The sequence below is a fragment of the Carassius carassius genome, chromosome 16 (assembly GCF_963082965.1).
Source record: "Carassius carassius chromosome 16, fCarCar2.1, whole genome shotgun sequence".
Classification (NCBI taxonomy): Eukaryota; Metazoa; Chordata; class Actinopteri; order Cypriniformes; family Cyprinidae; genus Carassius; species Carassius carassius.
Window position 1 is genome coordinate 29,533,711 of NC_081770.1, and position 19,933 is coordinate 29,553,643.

Here is a 19,933-nt window from a genome sequence, read left to right on the forward strand (position 1 = left end):
TTAAATAAATAAATAAATTAGGCATGTCAGTTGATTAAAATGTTTGATCTAATTAATTATATGTTGTGTTGATTAATTAATCGCAAAATACATAAGACTGTGAAAATACCCACAAAAGATTATTTATAGCTATTTTTTGTTAAATGAGAAAGTATCAAGTAGACATTACAAATTGTAGCTTTAGAAAGAAATATTTTATTTGATTCAACATAAAACGTAATACACATAAACATTTAGCCTAAAATGGCCTAACATAAATATAGAACATAAGAGAAGATAACTCGAGAAATAATCGCAGTATTTTTGTTCATAAAATGAAAGTCATCTGTAACCAAAACAGCTTTGTTACCAACAGTCTTTAAAATGACTTATTTTGTGTTCCATAAAAGAACGGTTAGAAATGAGATAAGGGTGAGTAAATTTCATAATCTTTTGCTGTTGAAGGGTTGAACTACTCTTTTTACTATTATTTATTTATTTATTCAGAAAAGACACTCTAAAAAAGAAACTAAATCTGCCAGCAGGTAGCAGTTAACGTCTCAATTTGATTCTTTCCAACAGCTGATTCATTTAGGGATTAAGTCAATTTTATTAATGGCTTTTTGAATCATTGATTCACAGGATTACTTCAAAACGCAAAAGTACAAAGTACAGAAAAGTAAAGAAAAAAGCTTTCAGAAAAAAAAAAACAACAACTGTAAAGTTTAAAGATGGGAGGAAGACGGGACATTCACTCACTTTGCAGGCTGGGCAGGTTTGCGTCCTCCGGTTTGGTCTTCAGCAGATGAGGCAGACGTGTGTACCTGTAGCCAAAGCCACAACCCTGGTGGAGGAGGAATGGAATATAAAACCACGTTCAGACTACAAAGATGTGTAATTAACAACCACATTCAAATGTATGTATTTTTAACCATAACAAAATAAACTAGTTGTTCAGTTTGATCAGATGCAATTTAAGGCAACTGTCACTAACCCAAGACCACATTACCCAAGGTTAAAAATGAGGGGTTAACAATAAAAAAAAATAAAAATAAAAAACAAGTGTTAACAGAAAATGAGTAAACATATTTAGCTGCATATTGTGTATGTAAGGCCTAAAAGAAGTAAGGAAACGAATCACTCTTTTGTGACCAATGATGTGTGAAATATTAAAGTTTGGTAGCTCTGTGTGGATTTTTAATTTAATTTTTTTATCCTAATTTAAAACAACAAAACTCCAAGAAACTCTAACAAAATGATCAAGAACAGACACTTAATCTTACCGTTACGGATGAATAAACCCAACAATGTTTTATCTAAGAGAAAACAAGTCACCCCTTTTTTTGGCACTGAGAGCGGAATAAATGTTAAACAACTAAATGGGAGTAGCTGGTTTGTCAGGCCCATTTCATAAATGTTAAATGGAAACAGAGGAGATATGCTGCATAATGGCCCTGATATAATGCACCTATTCTGAGCTGGAAACTAATGGCATAATAGGAGGACAGGAAATAAGGAGAAGATAAAAAGAAAGCAGTGGAAAGGGTGGAGAAGGAATTATGTAAGACAGTAAAATAAATGCAGCGTACCCTCCAAAGACGAACCAGGATCCAGTTAGTTTGAGCCCAAGGTCTCTGTTCATATGGAGCCAGTAAGTTTCTCATCATAGCCATCCGCCTGGAAGATATCACATCATAAATAATTACACACACAAAAGAAAAGAAAAAGAAAAATCTGTAATAATGCACCAAGACAAATAAAATATTGTACCAAAAGAAATAACATTATATGTGACATTAAACATGAAAATGAGGTGATCTGATAAACCTGCAGACAAAAACAGCAGAATATTTATAAAAATGACATTCATTGTAATTGGCTGGTTTTATGAAATTTTCAGGAACCAGGCTTTTCATAATTGGGCATGATTTCTAAGTTACCAAATTGCTACAATGAGTATTTCAAAACAAAACAAAACACTGAACAAAACCATAAATAAATCAAAAAAATTAAAATTAAACCAAAACAAAACAAAAACAAAATTTAAACCAACAAATACAAAACAATGAAAAAAAGCTAAACTAAACCATCAAAAACACAAAACAAACCATGAAAAGCAAAACTAAACAGCAAAACTAAACCCCTAAAAAAACTAAACCATCAAAAACATGACAAAGCAAAAGTCTTCAAAAAAAAAAAAAAAACAACTAAATCAGCAGGACAAAAACAACACAACAACAAACCCATAAAAAACAAATCAACTGTACCCTCACAGTGTATTAGCAAAGCATTCACATCAGCATTTGCTAATGTGCATAAAGTATGTTTCTGGTTTAAGGTGAGATGAAAACAAGTAATGCAGAAGTAAAAAAAAAACACATCAATTAATCACTGCATTTTGATGCAAACGCAGGCTTAAGCACTTACTGTTCTTCTGGGATCCTCTCGACGGCACGCAGGGATTGTGGGTAACACACGTAACTGGCTAAAGCCTGCATTAGTGAATCTTTGATATCTGTGGATAAATATATAGCAGAAAGAAGACATCATTCAATGCTTTTATGATTCAATTCATTCTTGATAAATGAAATCCCCACTCTGCAAGTCCTGGTTTACTCTGAAATATGTTACGTGAATAAAGTGGGCTGCAAACGGCCATTCACATCATCTTTAAAAATGGCTTCTTTCTTGCATTTGCATGTATAAATGTTATACTGTATCTATTAGAGTTGACTTTTAATTCGTTATGAAACAAGAAGCTTCAATGATTTTCCAACACCTCAGCCTCCTTTTGTTAAGAAAAAAGTCCTTGATCAAAACAACGTAATCCATATTAAAAACAGACCACGCAACAACTGTTGTTAAAAATGATGTATTCAGTAAAAAAAAAAACACAGAAAACAAGATAAATATGCAAAAAAAAAATCTAAATACATCAGCATAACGGAGTGCGAACATAATGAAAAGCCTGCTTGTGAGATGAAATTTAAACAAATGGGTCGTGTCTAATAACATCTGTTCATTTGCATAGCACATCGCTCATGATTCAAGAGTCGAGGGTTTTTTATAGCCCTAACCTTAAACAGGATTAAGAAAATACTATGGCTTCAACTCATCACACAAATGACTTCACGTTGCCTGGGAGCTGAGAGAGGAAGCTTTTAATTATACCTTTATGTGAGAAATGAAGCGAAGTGATGAACGGTGCAAGCCAACGGCTATATTAGGTTAAAGAATTCCCATTAAAACAGCCAACGAATTTATTATTCTGCGTATTTTTGGGCCACTTGCTTCTTTCTGAGTCTTTTCTTGCAGTTAATGGGAACAGAATAGTAACAGAAGCAGGATGGATGGATTGCAGGGGATGAATAGTAGGGGACGGACGGATAGAAAAATAGACTGTCGGTGGAATGGATGGATGGATGGATTGAAAAATAGACTGTTGGATGGATGGATGGATGGATGGATGGATACAGACTGTCGGATGAAGGAAGGAAGGAAGGAAGGAAGGATTGATGGATGATGGATGGATTAAAAATTGACTGTTAGACAGACAGACAGACAGATAGATCGATAGATAGATAGATGAACTGTCAGTTGGATGGATGGATGGATGGAAAAATAGACTGTCAGATGAAGGAAGGAAGGAAGAAAGGAAGGAATGATTGGTGGATGATGGATGGATTGAAAAATAGACTGTTAGACAGACAGACAGACAGATAGATAGATAAACTGTCAGTGGAGTGGATGGATGGACGGATGGAAAAATAGACTGTCAGATGAAGGAAGGATAGATGGATGGATGGAAATATAGACTGTCGGATGAAGGAAGGATAGATAGATGGATGGATGGATGGAAAAATAGACTGTCGGATGAAGGAAGGATTGATGGATGGATGGATGGATGGAAAAACAGACTGTCGGATGAAGGAAGGAAGGAAGGAATGATTGGTGGATGAGGGATGGATTGAAAAATAGACTGTTAGACAGACAGACAGACAGATAGATAGATAAACTGTCAGTGGAGTGGATGGATGGAAAAATAGACTGTCAGATGAAGGAAGGATAGATGGATGGATGGAAAAATAGACTGTCGGATGAAGGAAGGATTGATGGATGGATGGATGGATGGATGGAAAAACAGACTGTCGGATGAAGGAAGGAAGGAAGCAAGGAAGGAAGGAATGATTGGTGGATGATGGATGGATTGAAAAATAGATTTTTAGACAGACAGACGGACAGATAGATAGATAAACTGTCAGTGGAGTGGATGGATGGATGGATGGAAAAATAGACTGTCAGATGAAGGAAGGATAGATGGATGGATGGAAATATAGACTGTCGGATGAAGGAAGGATAGATAGATGGATGGATGGAAAAATAGACTGTCGGATGAAGGAAGGATTGATGGATGGATGGATGGATGGAAAAACAGACTGTCGGATGAAGGAAGGAAGGAAGCAAGGAAGGAAGGAATGATTGGTGGATGATGGATGGATTGAAAAATAGATTGTTAGACAGACAGACGGACAGATAAACTGTCAGTGGAGTGGAGTGGAAAAATAGACTGTCGGATGAAGGAAGGATAGATGGATGGAAATATAGACTGTCGGATGAAGGAAGGATTGATGGATGGATGGATGGATGGAAAAATAAGACTGTCGGATGAAAGAAGGATGGATAGATGGATGGACGGATGGAAGAAATGAAGGAAGGATGAATGGATGTAAAAATAGACTGTCGGTGGAGTGGAGTGGAAGGAAGGATGGAAAAATAGACAGTCGGATGAAGGAAGGAAGGATGGATGGATGTATGATGGATGGATGGAAAAAAAGACTGTCTGTGGAGTGGAGTGGATGGATGGATGTGAAAATAGACTGTCGGATGAAGGAAGGAAGGAAGGATGGATGGATGGATGGATGGATGGATGGATGGAAAAAAAGACTGTCTGTGGAGTGGAGTGGATGGATGGATGTGAAAATAGACTGTCGGATGAAGGAAGGAAGGAAGGATGGATGGAAAAATAGACTGTCTGTGGAGTGGAGTGGATGGATGGATGTAAAAATAGACTGTCGGATGAAGGAAGGAAGGAAGGAAGGAAGGAAGGATGGATGGATGGATGGAAAAATAGACTGTCTGTGGAGTGGAGTGGATGGATGGATGTGAAAATAGACTGTCGGATGAAGGAAGGAAGGAAGGATGGATGGATGGATGGATGGAAAAATAGACTGTCTGTGGAGTGGAGTGGATGGATGGATGTAAAAATAGACTGTCGGATGAAGGAAGGAAGGAAGGAAGGAAGGAAGGATGGATGGATGGAAAAATAGACTGTGGAGTGGAGTGGATGGATGGATGGATGTAAAAATAGACTGTCGGATGAAGGAAGGAAGGAAGGAAGGATGGATGGATGGATGGAAAAATAGACTGTCTGTGGAGTGGAGTGGATGTAAAAATAGACTGTCGAATGAAGGAAGGAAGGGAGGAAGGATTGATGGCCAGACAGAAAGTTGGAAAAACAGATGGATGGATTGACAAATAGAGGAGAAAATAAATAGTCTGTGGGACTGATGGATGGACAGATAGATAGTTTTATGAAATTAGAGATTTATTTTTATGAACTAGTATAAGCAGAAGAAGGGCTACAGTGTTCTTACCAGTGCCAACGATGCGCGGATCAGCGAAGTGTTTGGCGAGAATGGCTGCGAGCTGAGCGAGTGTGTCCTCATAACCTGAGAGACAAACATCACACGACAGCATGAGTGTGACACAAACAACTGCTCAAGATCAAAGTTCACACACACTAGCAGCTCTTGTGACCAGTGTTAACTGAGAGACCTGGAAGCTCCTCCATGCAGTTGGAGGGGCTGAAGTAGTTTTTGAGCGCGCTGTAGCTGTTCATGACCACATTGAGGTAGAATTCAGGCATGAATGCGAACAGGGAGCCGGTGCTGTCCGCATGCTCGATGGTGCGGATACACACCTGCAGGAGCCAGTACACATCCAGCATCTTCTCCTGCGTTCACAGATATCAGGTCAATAAAGCAGGACATACACATGCTTCCATCTCAACTTTTGCTGACAATCCAGAAATTTCAGGCAACGTTTTAGTTGTACAATATTAAAATTCCACCCCTCTGAATCATATGACTATATATTTAGGAACTTTAATTTACAAATGACCTCTGCTATGACTGGATAACATCTCTCACATCTCAAAAATTGTTTTTATCATTCATTTTACATACAGATTTTTTTTTAAATAATAATAAGAATAATAAATGTGAGACCCTTTTAAAATTTATAAATTTTATTATTTTACATTTCTGCATTTTATTTATTCATTTATTTATTATTTTTGCAGCTTAGCAGATACATAAACAAATAATAAATAATGAAATACTTTAGCAAATCATGGACCTAGATCTTCTTTTGTAAACCTGATTTTGTTGATCAGATTATGAAGACCATTTAAGTCAAATCAGACAATTTTGCAGCTTAGCAAGTAAAATAAATAAATATCATATGACACTTTTACAACATATCAATTTGATTATTTTATATTTCTGCCATTTTTGCAGCTTAATGATTGAACGAATGGCTATCATACAACCCCTTTAAAGTTGCAGATAGTTCTGTGATGAATGCATTGACATTTACTGCAAGTTTAAATACTACTTCCTGTTCCTAAATGCCCTTTTGAAAAGCCATTTCAAGGCTGAATTTAAATGCGTGGAGTTTATAGGGCACACCATAAATGCAAAGCCCTGAAAGTCTTCAGAAAACCACACACTGGGCTCTTCAAGGTAAAATTATATCCCTTGCTGCAGATACAAAAATTGCACTGCTTTAAATTAGTGAGACAGTTGGTTCACCCGATGTTTTTGGCTAGCACCTTCATCAGTACCTTGGAGTAGATGGTGGCATTGATCCAGGCCAACCTACGACTCAGGTGGTTCAGCTTTTCAGCAAACACTTTTTGGCTCTTCTGCAACTCTTCTAAAATATCTGGCCTCTGACGAAAACAATCATATGAATACTGATTAAATACAGAGCTTAATTGTGTTCTTAATTAAGACTTTATGAATATAAATGTAACAACACTTCAATACGGTGGTCTTACTCTGCTTGGGCATCGGGCGATCTTCTCGTCCGTGTCTTTTAGGGCGATGGCGTACTCGTGAACATCATCTGATACAACCACCATCTGCAGAAAACATGTAAACAGAAATACATAAACAGCATCAGATTCAGTGTTTCACTGTGAGCATGAACAGAAAAATCGCCCTTGTTCCCAAGCAGCAGCATAATCGCAAGCCATTCTGCTGGAGTTCAAAATAGCCACCAATTTTGGAAGTAAGGGAAAATTATCACCACAGTAACTTTGTCCTTTGAGCAGAGACACAGTTTCAGTACTGAAGACAGCACAAGCCATCCTGATACAGTCAAACTGGTGGCTTTACCAGCAGAAACATACCAAATGATGTTATATAATCAAGTATATGCAAACATATATGTTAATGCTTTGCCCCATTTCAGTTTTAATCATTACTGTAGCTGAATTAATCCCCAATACCCAAGCTCCCTACAAATGTTCACTTTGAATGTTTATTTTTTTAAACTTATGTGGCTGACAACAGTTTACATAAAACAGAAAACTGTCAGCAGCAATAGTTGTTTTCTGTCAATACTCATTAACGCCCCTTGTGGCAATCGCAATAATGCACATAGCTGTATTGGATTATGAACTGAATTTTTTTCTGAAATTGAGCTTATTAGCTAGAATCATGTGTCTTGATGATTATTTCAGTGCTATTTTAGAAATACATATATACAATTGAATTTGCATTTATATTTTACGTTGTTTTAATGTTAGTAATATTAGTAACATTTTAGTAAAATATATTTCTATTTAGCTTTCCTGCAAAAAGTATATATTTCATTCATTTGATTGCCTAGGTGGCATTTCTTTCCAGTTTTTAATGTTTATCTTTTTTTATTTTTTTAGTATTTATATTGTACTTTTTGTATATACCAAAATTATACTTATTATTTACAATTTTAGTTCGTTTTTAGTAAGTTAGTTTGTGTTAAACAACAGCGCTCCTAGTGGCAGTCCTGAAAATGCAAAACACATTTGTTTACTTAAAAATTTCAAGCTCAATTTACAACAAGAGTAGTAGAGTATGTTTCTCGCTTTAGATAAAAAAAAAAAATCTGTATGCAGTTTCCAACACCGTTTTAGGTTGTTCCCAAAATACGAGTCTTGGATTATATATTGATACTATGGTCATGGAGTTCTCTCAAATACAGAGGAAATTAAAAAATGGATAGCAGCTTGATGAAATGAAGAGGTGTGGTGCACTTCACACTGTTGCTGAATTCTTCTGCATATCAATAATAAAGACAAGTCTCCTGACGCCACTGTGCCAAGCCAATTAACAAAGCCTTTATGAAGTCAAATTAAGTCAAATCAGACAGTTTTGCTAGACGGACTACAGCATAAATCCCATCAGGATCCAAAAGCCCTGGAGAAAAATCACAGCGTCAACTGAGCCACTTTCAATTCACTTCCATAGCCATGGTACGTCATCGAAGGATCACATCGATATCAACAACTGCTTCCTCTTACCATGCCACCAATTTAAATGTTAATTGAATTTGACTTGTAAAGCACTTTAGACAAATGGATATAGTTTTAAAAGAGAAACAAAGAAAAGTGTCTCACAAACCCCAGTGGTGCAGTGATTCGCATCACCGGTGGCACTGAAAAACTCCCTGGAGGAAAATACCTTGGGATTAATTACTTCTGAAAACTGGAGTGCAAAGCAACTTGCTGCTGCAGTAAAGCGGTTAAAGATTTTGGCTGGTGACCAACAGGCTGCAGGTTCAAACCCCACGAGGGAACGACTCTTAACCGTAGGTTACTCCTGGGACACTAACTATGAAAATCGCTTCGGATGAAAAAGATTCGCTAAATGACTAATAAACAGAGTCAAGAATGAACACTCACACAAGGATCACATGAGAATAAATCTTGGCTTTGACAAAGAAATAAATCGTTTGTTACTTACCAATTGACTGGTAGCATTTTTAGGAACTGAAATATTATGCATTATTAAATCGTAAAAATAATAGTCAGACCATCACTGTTGTGCGTGACATTAAAATTATGTAGGTGTTAATAAAAGCATATGTTAAAAATGCAACCATCTATTAAAAAAAAACAATGTGTTACAATTCACTCATGTGTGGAAATATTCAGTTCTGGTTCCTGACTCCTATGAAATATATGTGGCTATACATAGGTATAATAAACAGTACTATGCATTAAATAGAATTTTATGATGTTGTTGTTATTATTTTTTTCATGTTTAGCTTTGTTTTGTTTTTATGCTTTGTTATATTAATTTTTTCATGCTTTTTATGTCTTGTTCTATTTATTTACTCTTTTTTATGTTTTGTTTTTTATACTTTGTTCTATTTGTTTGTTTATTTATTTTGTTTATATATATATATATATATATATATATATATATATATATATATATATATATATATATATATATATATATATATATATATATATATATATATAATAATATATTTATTTTTAATTTTGTATTCTGTTTTATTATGCTTTATACCATTTGTTTTTTTGTTAAGTTTATTTTTTCTTTTTTTACTTTCCTCATTTTATGTATTTTTTTTTCCTTTGCTTTTTTATGCTTTGATTTTATTTATAAATTTATTTCTTTTGCTTTTTATTCTTTGGTTTGGTTTTTATGCTTCATTGATTTTATTTGCTCGGTTCCATTTTGTTTAGTTTAGTTTAACTTAGTTTAGTTTAGCATAGCTTAGTTTAGTTCCATTTAGTTTAGTTGTCTGTGCATGTGTGTGTGCTTTGCTCTGTTTAACAACTTTTTTTGAAATCTCCATATTTAGTTATCAAAAGTATCTGAAAACTGAAAAGTTCTTAAATTATTATAATTTTTGGGGTTTTGTGTTTGTATTTTTTCATAAGACTGATCATCTTGAAAGATTTAATTGTCTGATAACTAAAATACTAATTAAAACATAATTATAATTGTATAAGTCTTTGTATAAAGATATATCATTGGTTATTATTGTACTCTGGCATGAAGACACTGAAACAGAAATATGAGGATCAGTAATCATGACTGATAAATTCATCCACCATCTTCAGGTTTTAGACAGTTACACTAAACTGAAACACCACTGTTTCCTTTCTCAATGACACTGTTATCCTTTCCTCTAATAGATTATCTTCATCATGCTGGATGTTTTATTTAATACAGAGCCAAGACGACGCACCGTTTCCATAGTTACATCACACTTTCCTTCTGATGAATGACAGCTTGTTTGATAAATTACTCACAGCTCACAATCTGACAGTCAGTTCTCAGCCATTTCAATAATGCATCTAATTGGCTCTTCACAATCATCTTCTAAAACAAAATGCCAGCAGGATTAATTAAAACCTTTATGAATAAAGCAAAGGGCTCCAGATGACGATGTTTAAAATAAAAATAAAAAATCTACTAAAAATGAAAAGTTGTGTCATCATTTACAGTACACTCTCAATGAAGAGACTGAGACCTACAATAAAAGGAGATGTCAAGCTGAAAAAAAAAATGATTTAAAAATCACCATAAATTCAGCCCATATGGACTCATGCACTATATTTTCAAGTCTTCAGAAGCTATACTACAGGTTTTTGTGAAAAAACACAATATTTTAGTCATTTTTCACAGGAAATCTTTCCCATTGTGTATAATACATGGCTGCTTTTGAATGGCCGTCAATGGAGAAAGAAGTTCTTCTGGACCAGCCAAAACTGATCAGAACAAGAGGAGATGATGACGACAGGACTTTCAATTTTGGATCAACTAAACTCCAACAGAAAGCAAACAAACAAACATGAAAAAGACTAAATACCCACAGGAATTCAGCAATGAGAGGCAGAGCAAAAGCAGGAAACTATCTACTACAGAGAGCAATCGCTCTCCGTGATTGAAATCCCTTTTCTTCAAGTGTCAGGACACACACGGGGAGACAAAGGTTGATGTGCTACAGAGCTCTGCCGAGCGAAGCACTTTACAAAGAGCATGAATTATATAGACTTCACAACCATTGAGTGTGGCGCAGTTTTTCTGTTCGACTCCTTTCGTCTCGCTATTGAAACGGCTGCTGGAAGGACAGAGTCCTTGTTTTACCCAGCAGTGACTCACACGTCCACACACAGCGTTTATCAGCGAACCCTTGGCTTTTTAGATAAATCCATGAAAGTGAACTTGAAGGAACTCGAAAGCAAAATGAAGAATTTGGACTGAACTTTTTTTGTCGCTTACAAATAAATATCCAATTGATTTAACTTTCAAATCAAAAGGGAAAGAAGTACTTACTTTATTTTACACAAACACACACACACGACGTGTATATGACATGACGTATATATTATACATGACTTATACATTAAATGTGCAATAATTAAATTTACATTTTAAATCGGGTAAAACTAACAAAATACAACAAAATATTGTATAATAAAATAAAGATAATACTGTAAAAGTACTTTTTACTAACAATTTGGCCCGAAAATAACACTTCAAAATGCTTGAAAATTTTATATTCTTATATACGGAATAAAAAAAATCTAACTCACACACACACACACACACACACACACATGTATACAGGTACAAATGTGGAAATGTTATCATAAAAAAAATTGTTTTTATTTTATTACGTATATTTATCTGTTTATTATCTTCTTTTTGGGGGGGGGGTGCACGGTTTATAGGTGTAATATTCATAACTTTAAATAATTTTAAAAAATTTGATTTGTTTTGAACAACAGGTTATTTTCAAACATTTGTCCGATAACTACTATACACTGATTATTTTTGCTTTCATATCTGCTTCATGACACAATATTAATAAACAATAGCAGTGAAAATGTACTATACATTATATAAATAAACTAACAAATTAATCTATTAAATGATTAATAAATTAATAATAATAATAATATATATGTTGCGGCTCCAATAATAAATTCAGTTAAATTCAATTAAATTGGTCTATTTGTGGTATTAAGGCCAGAGTTAGATTAAAAAAATTCTTAATGTAATAATCTTATATTTTGCATTAATAAATACTCTTTTATTTTAATTATGAGGTGAAACATAAACTAAATATATTTAGATTAATATTTTTTTATGTTTTGCCCAATTAGGACAGATGTACAGCATTATGAAGTGATTTCTTAGCCCTCAGACTCAGACGCGTGACGCTCTGAAACCCTTTCAGATGTCACGATCATGGTCACAGCTCGGACCCCAGGCCCGTGTCCCGCAGGTCTCTCGGAGCCGTACCTTGCCGAGCTGCTGATGCACGCTCAGATTGTACATCATCACAACCCCGTCCAGGATCTCCAGCAGAGACTTCTCTGTGATTGGCTGGTCAGGCTCCTCGAACGGTCGCCCCAGCAACAGCCCATCGTTACCATGGCTTCCCTCGACTGGAGACGGGGGAAAGAAAAGAGGTTAAGACCGCATCATATTCCCCTTGAGCTCAGTTACAGATTCATTTCTGCTCCTTTTCTCAGACAGTCATTGCTAAACTAATTGGTTTGCATCTGATTTCCTGTGAAGCTTTGGATTGAGATTGTCATGTCCTGCAAACATGCTTTTTCAATCAGTATTTAAGTCATGTTGTCCTGTAAAAAAATATAGTAAAACTTCCTTAACAACTTCTATTTGATTAAGATATATAACTGGAGATAATTTACATTTATGTTCTCTGAATAAACCTGTATATATTACTGGAGAATATACCTTGAATTACTTTGTTTTCTTTACATGAGAAGTAAAACCATTGTTTGCATAAAACCTATCTTCAAAAGAATTATGTCAAATTTGAATAAAAATTTTAAAAAAATTCCAAGAGCATAAGAAACAAACTTGATGTTCTCTAAGGTACTTCATATCTCAATTTAGATTCAAATAAATTGAGAATATACATATACATACATACATATATACATACACACACACACACACACACACACACATACATACATACATATACATATATATATATATATGTGTGTGTGTGTGTGTGTGTGTGTGTGTGTGTGTGTGTGATGTATAGAAAATTATAAATAATTCTTAAAAATACATGTATTACTATTATAGTATTATTAATATTATTTTAGTATTATTTAAAAATCGCAGCAAAACTAAGTGATCTGCTGGACTCACTGTCGTCTTCTGTTCTCTGCTCCACGGCGAGGGTCCGGATCTTGACCTTCTCCGGCGGGGCGAGGGGTCGTCGAGGGGTCATGAGGCTGACGGCGGCGGTGCTCAGGAAGCGGTTGGCTCTGCCCAGCGTCGGGGAACTCAACCAGCTGGGACGGGCCAGAGCCCCACCCATGGCCACAGCGCCAGACGGTCTCTGCCGGTCCCAAACACACAACAGCATTCATCTTCAGCATAACGTCCCAAATGAGATTCAGCTAAAGCCAAACTCAAGGTCACCTCTAATGGAACTGAATGGGGCCACATAATGGAAGTAAAAGGGGACCGTTTTTGGAGAATGTAAAAGAACTGAAGCTCTTAATTTTACAAAAGCACTTGAGAATATATATATTTTTTCTGTTACAATTTGTCTTGTTTGAGCTAGAAAGTTGTTCTCGTCAGTTTTTAAAGGTCACTTCAGGGTTTTAGGCATTATGTTAGTAAAACTAAAATTTACATAAAATTATTATTATTATTATTTTTTTTAATCACATTCTAAAATTAGTTTAGATGTTCAAATATTTTGTGAAAATTATTCTTGGTGGTCACTGATGTACCTGTGCAGCTCCGGTTTCGTCATCTTCATCCAAATCATCCATAGACGTGGCCTGGATCTCCGCAGGATCTATGATGATGTTGGCTTTTGAAGCCAGGTCATCTAAAATATAATAAACCAGTCAGACTATCACATTTAATATGCAAAACAACATCAAACTAACTCATTTAGCCAGTAGAATGAGTAGAATTTGGATTTGTTTTATTAAATAAACCTAAGAAAAGACTTTTGGGAGTGAACATGGCTCAGGTTTCAATACTAGATGAGTCATATCAGAGGACGACAAGTACACAGGTTTTTATGAACACTTCGGTCTATTATTTATTAATGCACATTTGTCTTCTTCTGGACAGAAGAGCAATAAAAAAATAAAAATAAAAAAATCTTTGCTTCAAGTCATCACAGGGGTTATACATCTGCTTTAGGAGAGATTTGGGCTCCACTTCACTCCACAGGTCTACATTTTCAAGACTACCCAAGGCCGGCTGTCCAATAGAGGTGTAAATGTGAGAAAAATGGGGCGGTAAAAGCAGTTTGGGAGTAATTCAAGGGGAAAACAGAAAGAGAGAGAGCCTTGAGAGTTCAGTGAGTGAAGCAGTGAGGTGATGTATAGTAAATGCACATTGATCCATTGTTATTGGAAGGTGAAAGTCAAGCGCTGAAGTGACCCTTGTCCTGTTTGCTTACAGAAAGTCTGAAGAGGATCTCTATGTTTGGCTAGTTGTAAACAATTTTAGGGGAATAAATAACCCAAAACAGCACCAAAAGAAGTCACTTGTTAAACTGACCTAATGTGTCCAAGACTGAATATAGGCACTATCTGTATCTTTTTTTATCCTAAATAAAAATAAAATAAATGAAATTATTACTTTCCAAGTAAACAGTGAATTTTACAATGACAAAAAAAAGACAACCCTTTTACAACCCCCAAGATTTACAACCCAACATTTTTATAAATACTGCATTATATATAGTTATATTAAATATTTATAATAAATTGATTTAATAAATTATCTTTAAAATATTTGTAACATTTCTCATTTATTTTTGTAATTTATAATTTATTGAATGTCCACCACTTAAATAATCATATAATAAAATAAATAAATAACTGATAAATGAGTAAGTTGTTTATATAGGATTATTTTTCCATGTATCATTTATTAAATGTTTACCACTTTGAGCAGATTTTACGAAATAAAAAATGTGTTATTTTATATTTTAATGCATATATATATATATAATTTATAATTATCTATTAAATGTCTATAATAAGCAATTTATTATATAATATAATTAGAATGATTTATCTATTTAAAAATATTTATTTATTTTCAATTTTAACTTATTGGATGTTCACCACTTTGAGCACATTTACTAATAACAATCATAATAATTTATTTTATTTTACATGGAATCAACTAAATTTAATTTAACTTTAATATAAAATAATAACTGCATTTCAACTAATTGTAAAATGTATTTTATAGCGTTTCATCATTTAAAAAATAATATTCATTTAGTATTTTATAGAATTCATTTTGATTAAATATATTATATATGTACATTATAAAATGTTATTTTAAAAGTAATGTTATTTTAGTAAATGTTGTGTAATATATACAATTACATTCAAAATAATAATATAATATTTTTTTTTAAAGAAATTCTAAATTATCTAAGTAAGTCAGTCTACGGAGTATGGAGAACCTACATTTCACTGCTTGCTGTATATTTATACAACATGTATGTGACAAACAAAACTCTGAATCTTGAAATAAAATCTTGAATTTTATATCTTTATTCATATAATTTTATTTCCTTAGGGTAGACTGAGATACATCAAATAAGGCGAACAAGATTATAGAGATCACTAAACAATCAGACAAGTAATTCTAATAATTTATCGTACGACGACTCAAACAGAATCATAATTTGAGACCAACCAGAAGATGAAGTCTGACAGAGTGGATGACCTGAGAGATTTTTCATTAATTCGGCGTCAGACTGATTTAGCGTCTTCATTACACCTTTGGGAATGACCTCTGGCCGTCTGTCAATCGACGTTGATACATCTCAGAATCCGTAAACACCAAAAGTGTCACGTCTATAAATCGAACTGATATTGCACCGCCAAAACTGGAAACAGAAAGTACACAATCCAGTCACAGACGACGTTAATAAGAGTCACTTGAGCACTTAAGTCACGATTCTCCATAAGCAAACTGGCAAGTGTGCCAAAATCAGCTGGTGAGGGAAAAAAACTGGCTCTAGTCCGAGTGCAGCTGCCACTTGAATGCTACGGGTAAAAATTTCAGGATTTACAATGTAATGTCCTTGATGCAGCCATTAGATGCAGTCATTACAGAGAAAAGTTCAAAGAAAGAGCGCCACAGTTTTACCTCAAATTGATGCTGGTTTGTGAAGGCTGGGGTTAAAAGTTGAAAGAGCTTTAGTGTAATACAATACAAATCTACTGGAGAAATGTCAATCTGTCCAATGGGGTTTTTGATTATTATTATGGTCAGCATTTTTAAACTTGACCTAAATCAATACTACGCAATCATAGAGCACAATCAGTATACAGCCAAGAGATGATGATATTGATGGAGGTAAATGTCAATGGTAAAAGTAAAGTTGTTCTGGGTCGTTGCTACTTTTGGTCCACTTACAAAAGACTATAACAGTCTGGATTCTAGATCGTTTTGACAGCGTTCATCTCGATGCGAAATTATCCGAAAACACAAAGGAATAAGCTCTTCAATTTTCAATACATCACTGTGATGTAAACTATGGCTGGGTTTCGAAACCAATTTATACCAATGTAGATTATATGAGACCTCAATAATAAAACATTTCTTAAAAAATACTTGAATACTGTGCTGAAAAAGATGTGGAGCAGATGGTGGATCTGGCTGCTTATTGATTGAGTAAGAAGAATAAAGAAAAACACTACAAGGTTTGATGGCCAAAAATCAACAATAAATATGAAAAAAGACAAATTATGCAATATATGTCAAGGAGGAAAAGCCCACAGCAGATGCTAAACGCAAATCAATATTGTCAAGATAGACAAGATTACATTTTTTGTACACAAATTCAAAATAAACTGATGAACTGACTGACTGTCACAGTTACAAATACAGAAAGAATGAGTGTGTCCCATTCTTTCTTCATCCTTCCGTCTTGTTTTACTCTCGAATGGCTTTGATTGTTTCCTCAAAGCCCCAAAAGAGTTCAATCAGGCACCAGAGGGAGAAGACGACGTTCCTGCAGAATCAGCGGGGAAACCACGCAGGAACAAGAACAATGTAATTACCAGCTTTTAATCAAACAAGGCCAAAGAACGGGAACGCCGGTGGAAGATGGGTGTTTTAGGAGACAAAAGAAATGGAGACCGAGTGAAAATTAATTAAATGAAAACTTGGGTACAGCAGAGTTGTGACAGATGACAAGACGTGCCTCGCCTCTCCCAGTTAATGGAAACAAGCGCAAACAAACACAATTGTTGAAGATGCCTTTTATTTTACTCACAATGGGTGAATAGTACCAGGCTGATTCATAATTTACACACCATCTGTTCTATATAATACACCAGATTATCTGAGCCTCAAATCACAATACATCCAAAATTGTATGTCAAAGGTCAGATTTATTTGACTATTTTGACACTTTCATTGATAACTAGAATACGGGGAAATGGGATTATGAAATAATGCAAATGTGACTCAGATTCATATTGTGTTTTTTTGGTGAAAGGAAAACACAAGCGAGTAAGGCAGCGAGGCCACTTCTCAAGTTTCCACAGGCATTTATGAAGTGGAAAGTTATTTCATGAACCGCATACAGTCGTGGCCAAAAATATCGGCACCCTTGGTAAATAAGATCAATGAAGGCTGTGAAAATTAATCTACATTGTTAATACTTTTGATCTTTTCTTTAGATTCTTCACGACTGTATGTACTCAGCCTCAGACAATCATTCAAGACAATGATTAATTTCTTCATCAGATTTGGAGAAATGTAGCATAACATCTATTATATCTCATATATCCAATGACACTTTTTTACTTTTTTTATCATTATTATTATTTATAAAGTTAATTTAAAGCATATCCATGTTAAAATGTAAATGTTTCTATTCATTAACCAATTCTATGTTTTATTTAATGTTAATCATTCTGTTCAAGCATCATTATGTCTGACAACTAAATTCAGATCCTCATGCTTTTTGGGCAATATACAAATCTGAACTTGACCACAGAAATTGCAGTCAATCCAGGCTAACTCCTGACAAACAAAATCATCTAACACATCCCACAAAAGAACATATTGTTACATCAAAGGCACAACTCTCAACCACTTCCTTCATCCTCCTTCCCTCTCTCTCACTCGATCTTAGTGTGTTCCCTGCTGTTCGTCAATATTTTTGCGGCATGCACCGCTGCCTTGAGGGAAATCAATATCCATCTGCATCCCGGTCTTTCTGAACGCCGCCAGCTTCCATCTCATCCCATCACTTCAGAAATTTTAATGATGCAAGAAATCAAAGTAACGACCACCAACGTTTTTGAGGTTAATAATGAAGTCGGAAACTAAAAGAAAAAAAAAGAAAGGAAAAAGAAAAACACCCTGCAGGAAGTGTACAATCCATTCGGTCTCAATTTAAAACTAATTTGGAGGGTTGATTGATCTAAACCATTTGTCTGGCAGCTTTGAGAAGATCAATAATGAAATTTCAAGAGTTACCAAACAAAACGAACATAAGAGGCACATCAGTATGAGATTGCACGTCTCCGTTTACGTCTAGGAAGATTAAAAAACTGCAGAAAACAAACATTACGTCTGCGAGCATTAAAGTGAGCTTCTGAAAACAAACTAAGTGAAAAAGGAAAACAAAAGTTCTTTTGATGTTGCCACACCTGATACAGAAAGCTTTACTTCTTGTCTTCAGAGGTTTTAACTGACTGGATTGTATCTGCTGTCAGTGCACGAGTAACACTGAAAACGAATTGACCTTCTGCTCCCTCTGGTGGAGTCTAGAGCTGCTGCATGCTGGGTAATTATTAGACCAAACTCTGAAACAAACTTTACACGTTTTTAACCAACCTTTGAGCGTTTTTTTCAGATGCGAGAGAAGTCCTCCTAAACGTTGAAGGTCAAAGTAATCCACCTTCCCGTTGTAGAAGAGCTGAGGGGGGACATACGCATCTGACGGGAACACAAACGGGGTCAATGACATGACGTTCAACTATAATTTCAGTGCCCTAAATTTATGTTAGCTGCCAATGCAACATTTCTAATTTTCCTTTGCTTCAGGTTTTTTATTTGCATATTTTTTGTATTTATTTGTATTTTATTGCAATTTGTATTTTATTATATTTCAGATTTATTTTATTTAACAAAAACGTTCAGACACACTTTAGAATAGGGAACACTTGTTCACATTTAACTGCGACTTTTCCCTCAATAAATGACTAATTTGCTGCATATTAATAGTTAGCAAGGTAGTTGTTAAATTTAGGTATTTGTCAGGATTAGGGATGTAGAATAAGGTCTTTCAGAATAAGGCATTAATATGTGCTTAATTAGGACTAATAAATGGCTAATATTCTAGTAATAGTCATGCTAACAAGCGACTAGTTGAGAGACCTTAAAAAAAAAGTGTTACCAAATATTCAAAAGTTTTTTTATAGTCATTTTGAATGACTTGGTTAAATTTAAAAACATTATTAAAAAATATGTAATTCAAAATATAATTCATGTAGGTTTCATTTATTTTTATTTGAGTTTTAGTTGCTGCACCTTAAAATTGTTAATTTGTGTGCTTCAACTCGTTCAGTTATTTGCAGAGGCAAGATTTTTTGTTTTTATTGGAATTTCGTCATATAATATTTTCTTTTTTTATATAGTACATTAGCTTTATTTCAACTACCAAAAATATTTGTAATAGTTCAAGTTTTATTTAGCAGTATTTACCTTGCTAACAACTCATTAAAAAAAGATTAAGAAGGCAATTTATACATTCAGTTACGAGAATGCAAATCTTCTGAAATGAGTGTTTTTAATTTCTTTAATTT

At 34.5% G+C, this 19,933-nt stretch overlaps 1 protein-coding gene across 1 annotated transcript in view; it reads right to left on the reverse strand.

Moving 5' to 3' along the window:
- LOC132160089 (E3 ubiquitin-protein ligase RNF123-like) overlaps positions 1-19,933 on the reverse strand; it is a 122,026-nt gene that overhangs the window by 91,367 nt on the left and 10,726 nt on the right. The window contains exons 21-31 of the mRNA XM_059569800.1: positions 18,963-19,064; positions 13,856-13,956; positions 13,263-13,455; positions 12,375-12,520; positions 7,100-7,183; positions 6,884-6,991; positions 5,815-5,992; positions 5,634-5,708; positions 2,407-2,494; positions 1,569-1,656; positions 739-823 (exon numbers count right to left, since the gene is read on the reverse strand). Coding sequence (XP_059425783.1) covers positions 739-823; positions 1,569-1,656; positions 2,407-2,494; positions 5,634-5,708; positions 5,815-5,992; positions 6,884-6,991; positions 7,100-7,183; positions 12,375-12,520; positions 13,263-13,455; positions 13,856-13,956; positions 18,963-19,064 — 1,248 coding nt within the window. The remainder of the gene's footprint in view (positions 1-738; positions 824-1,568; positions 1,657-2,406; positions 2,495-5,633; positions 5,709-5,814; positions 5,993-6,883; positions 6,992-7,099; positions 7,184-12,374; positions 12,521-13,262; positions 13,456-13,855; positions 13,957-18,962; positions 19,065-19,933) is intronic.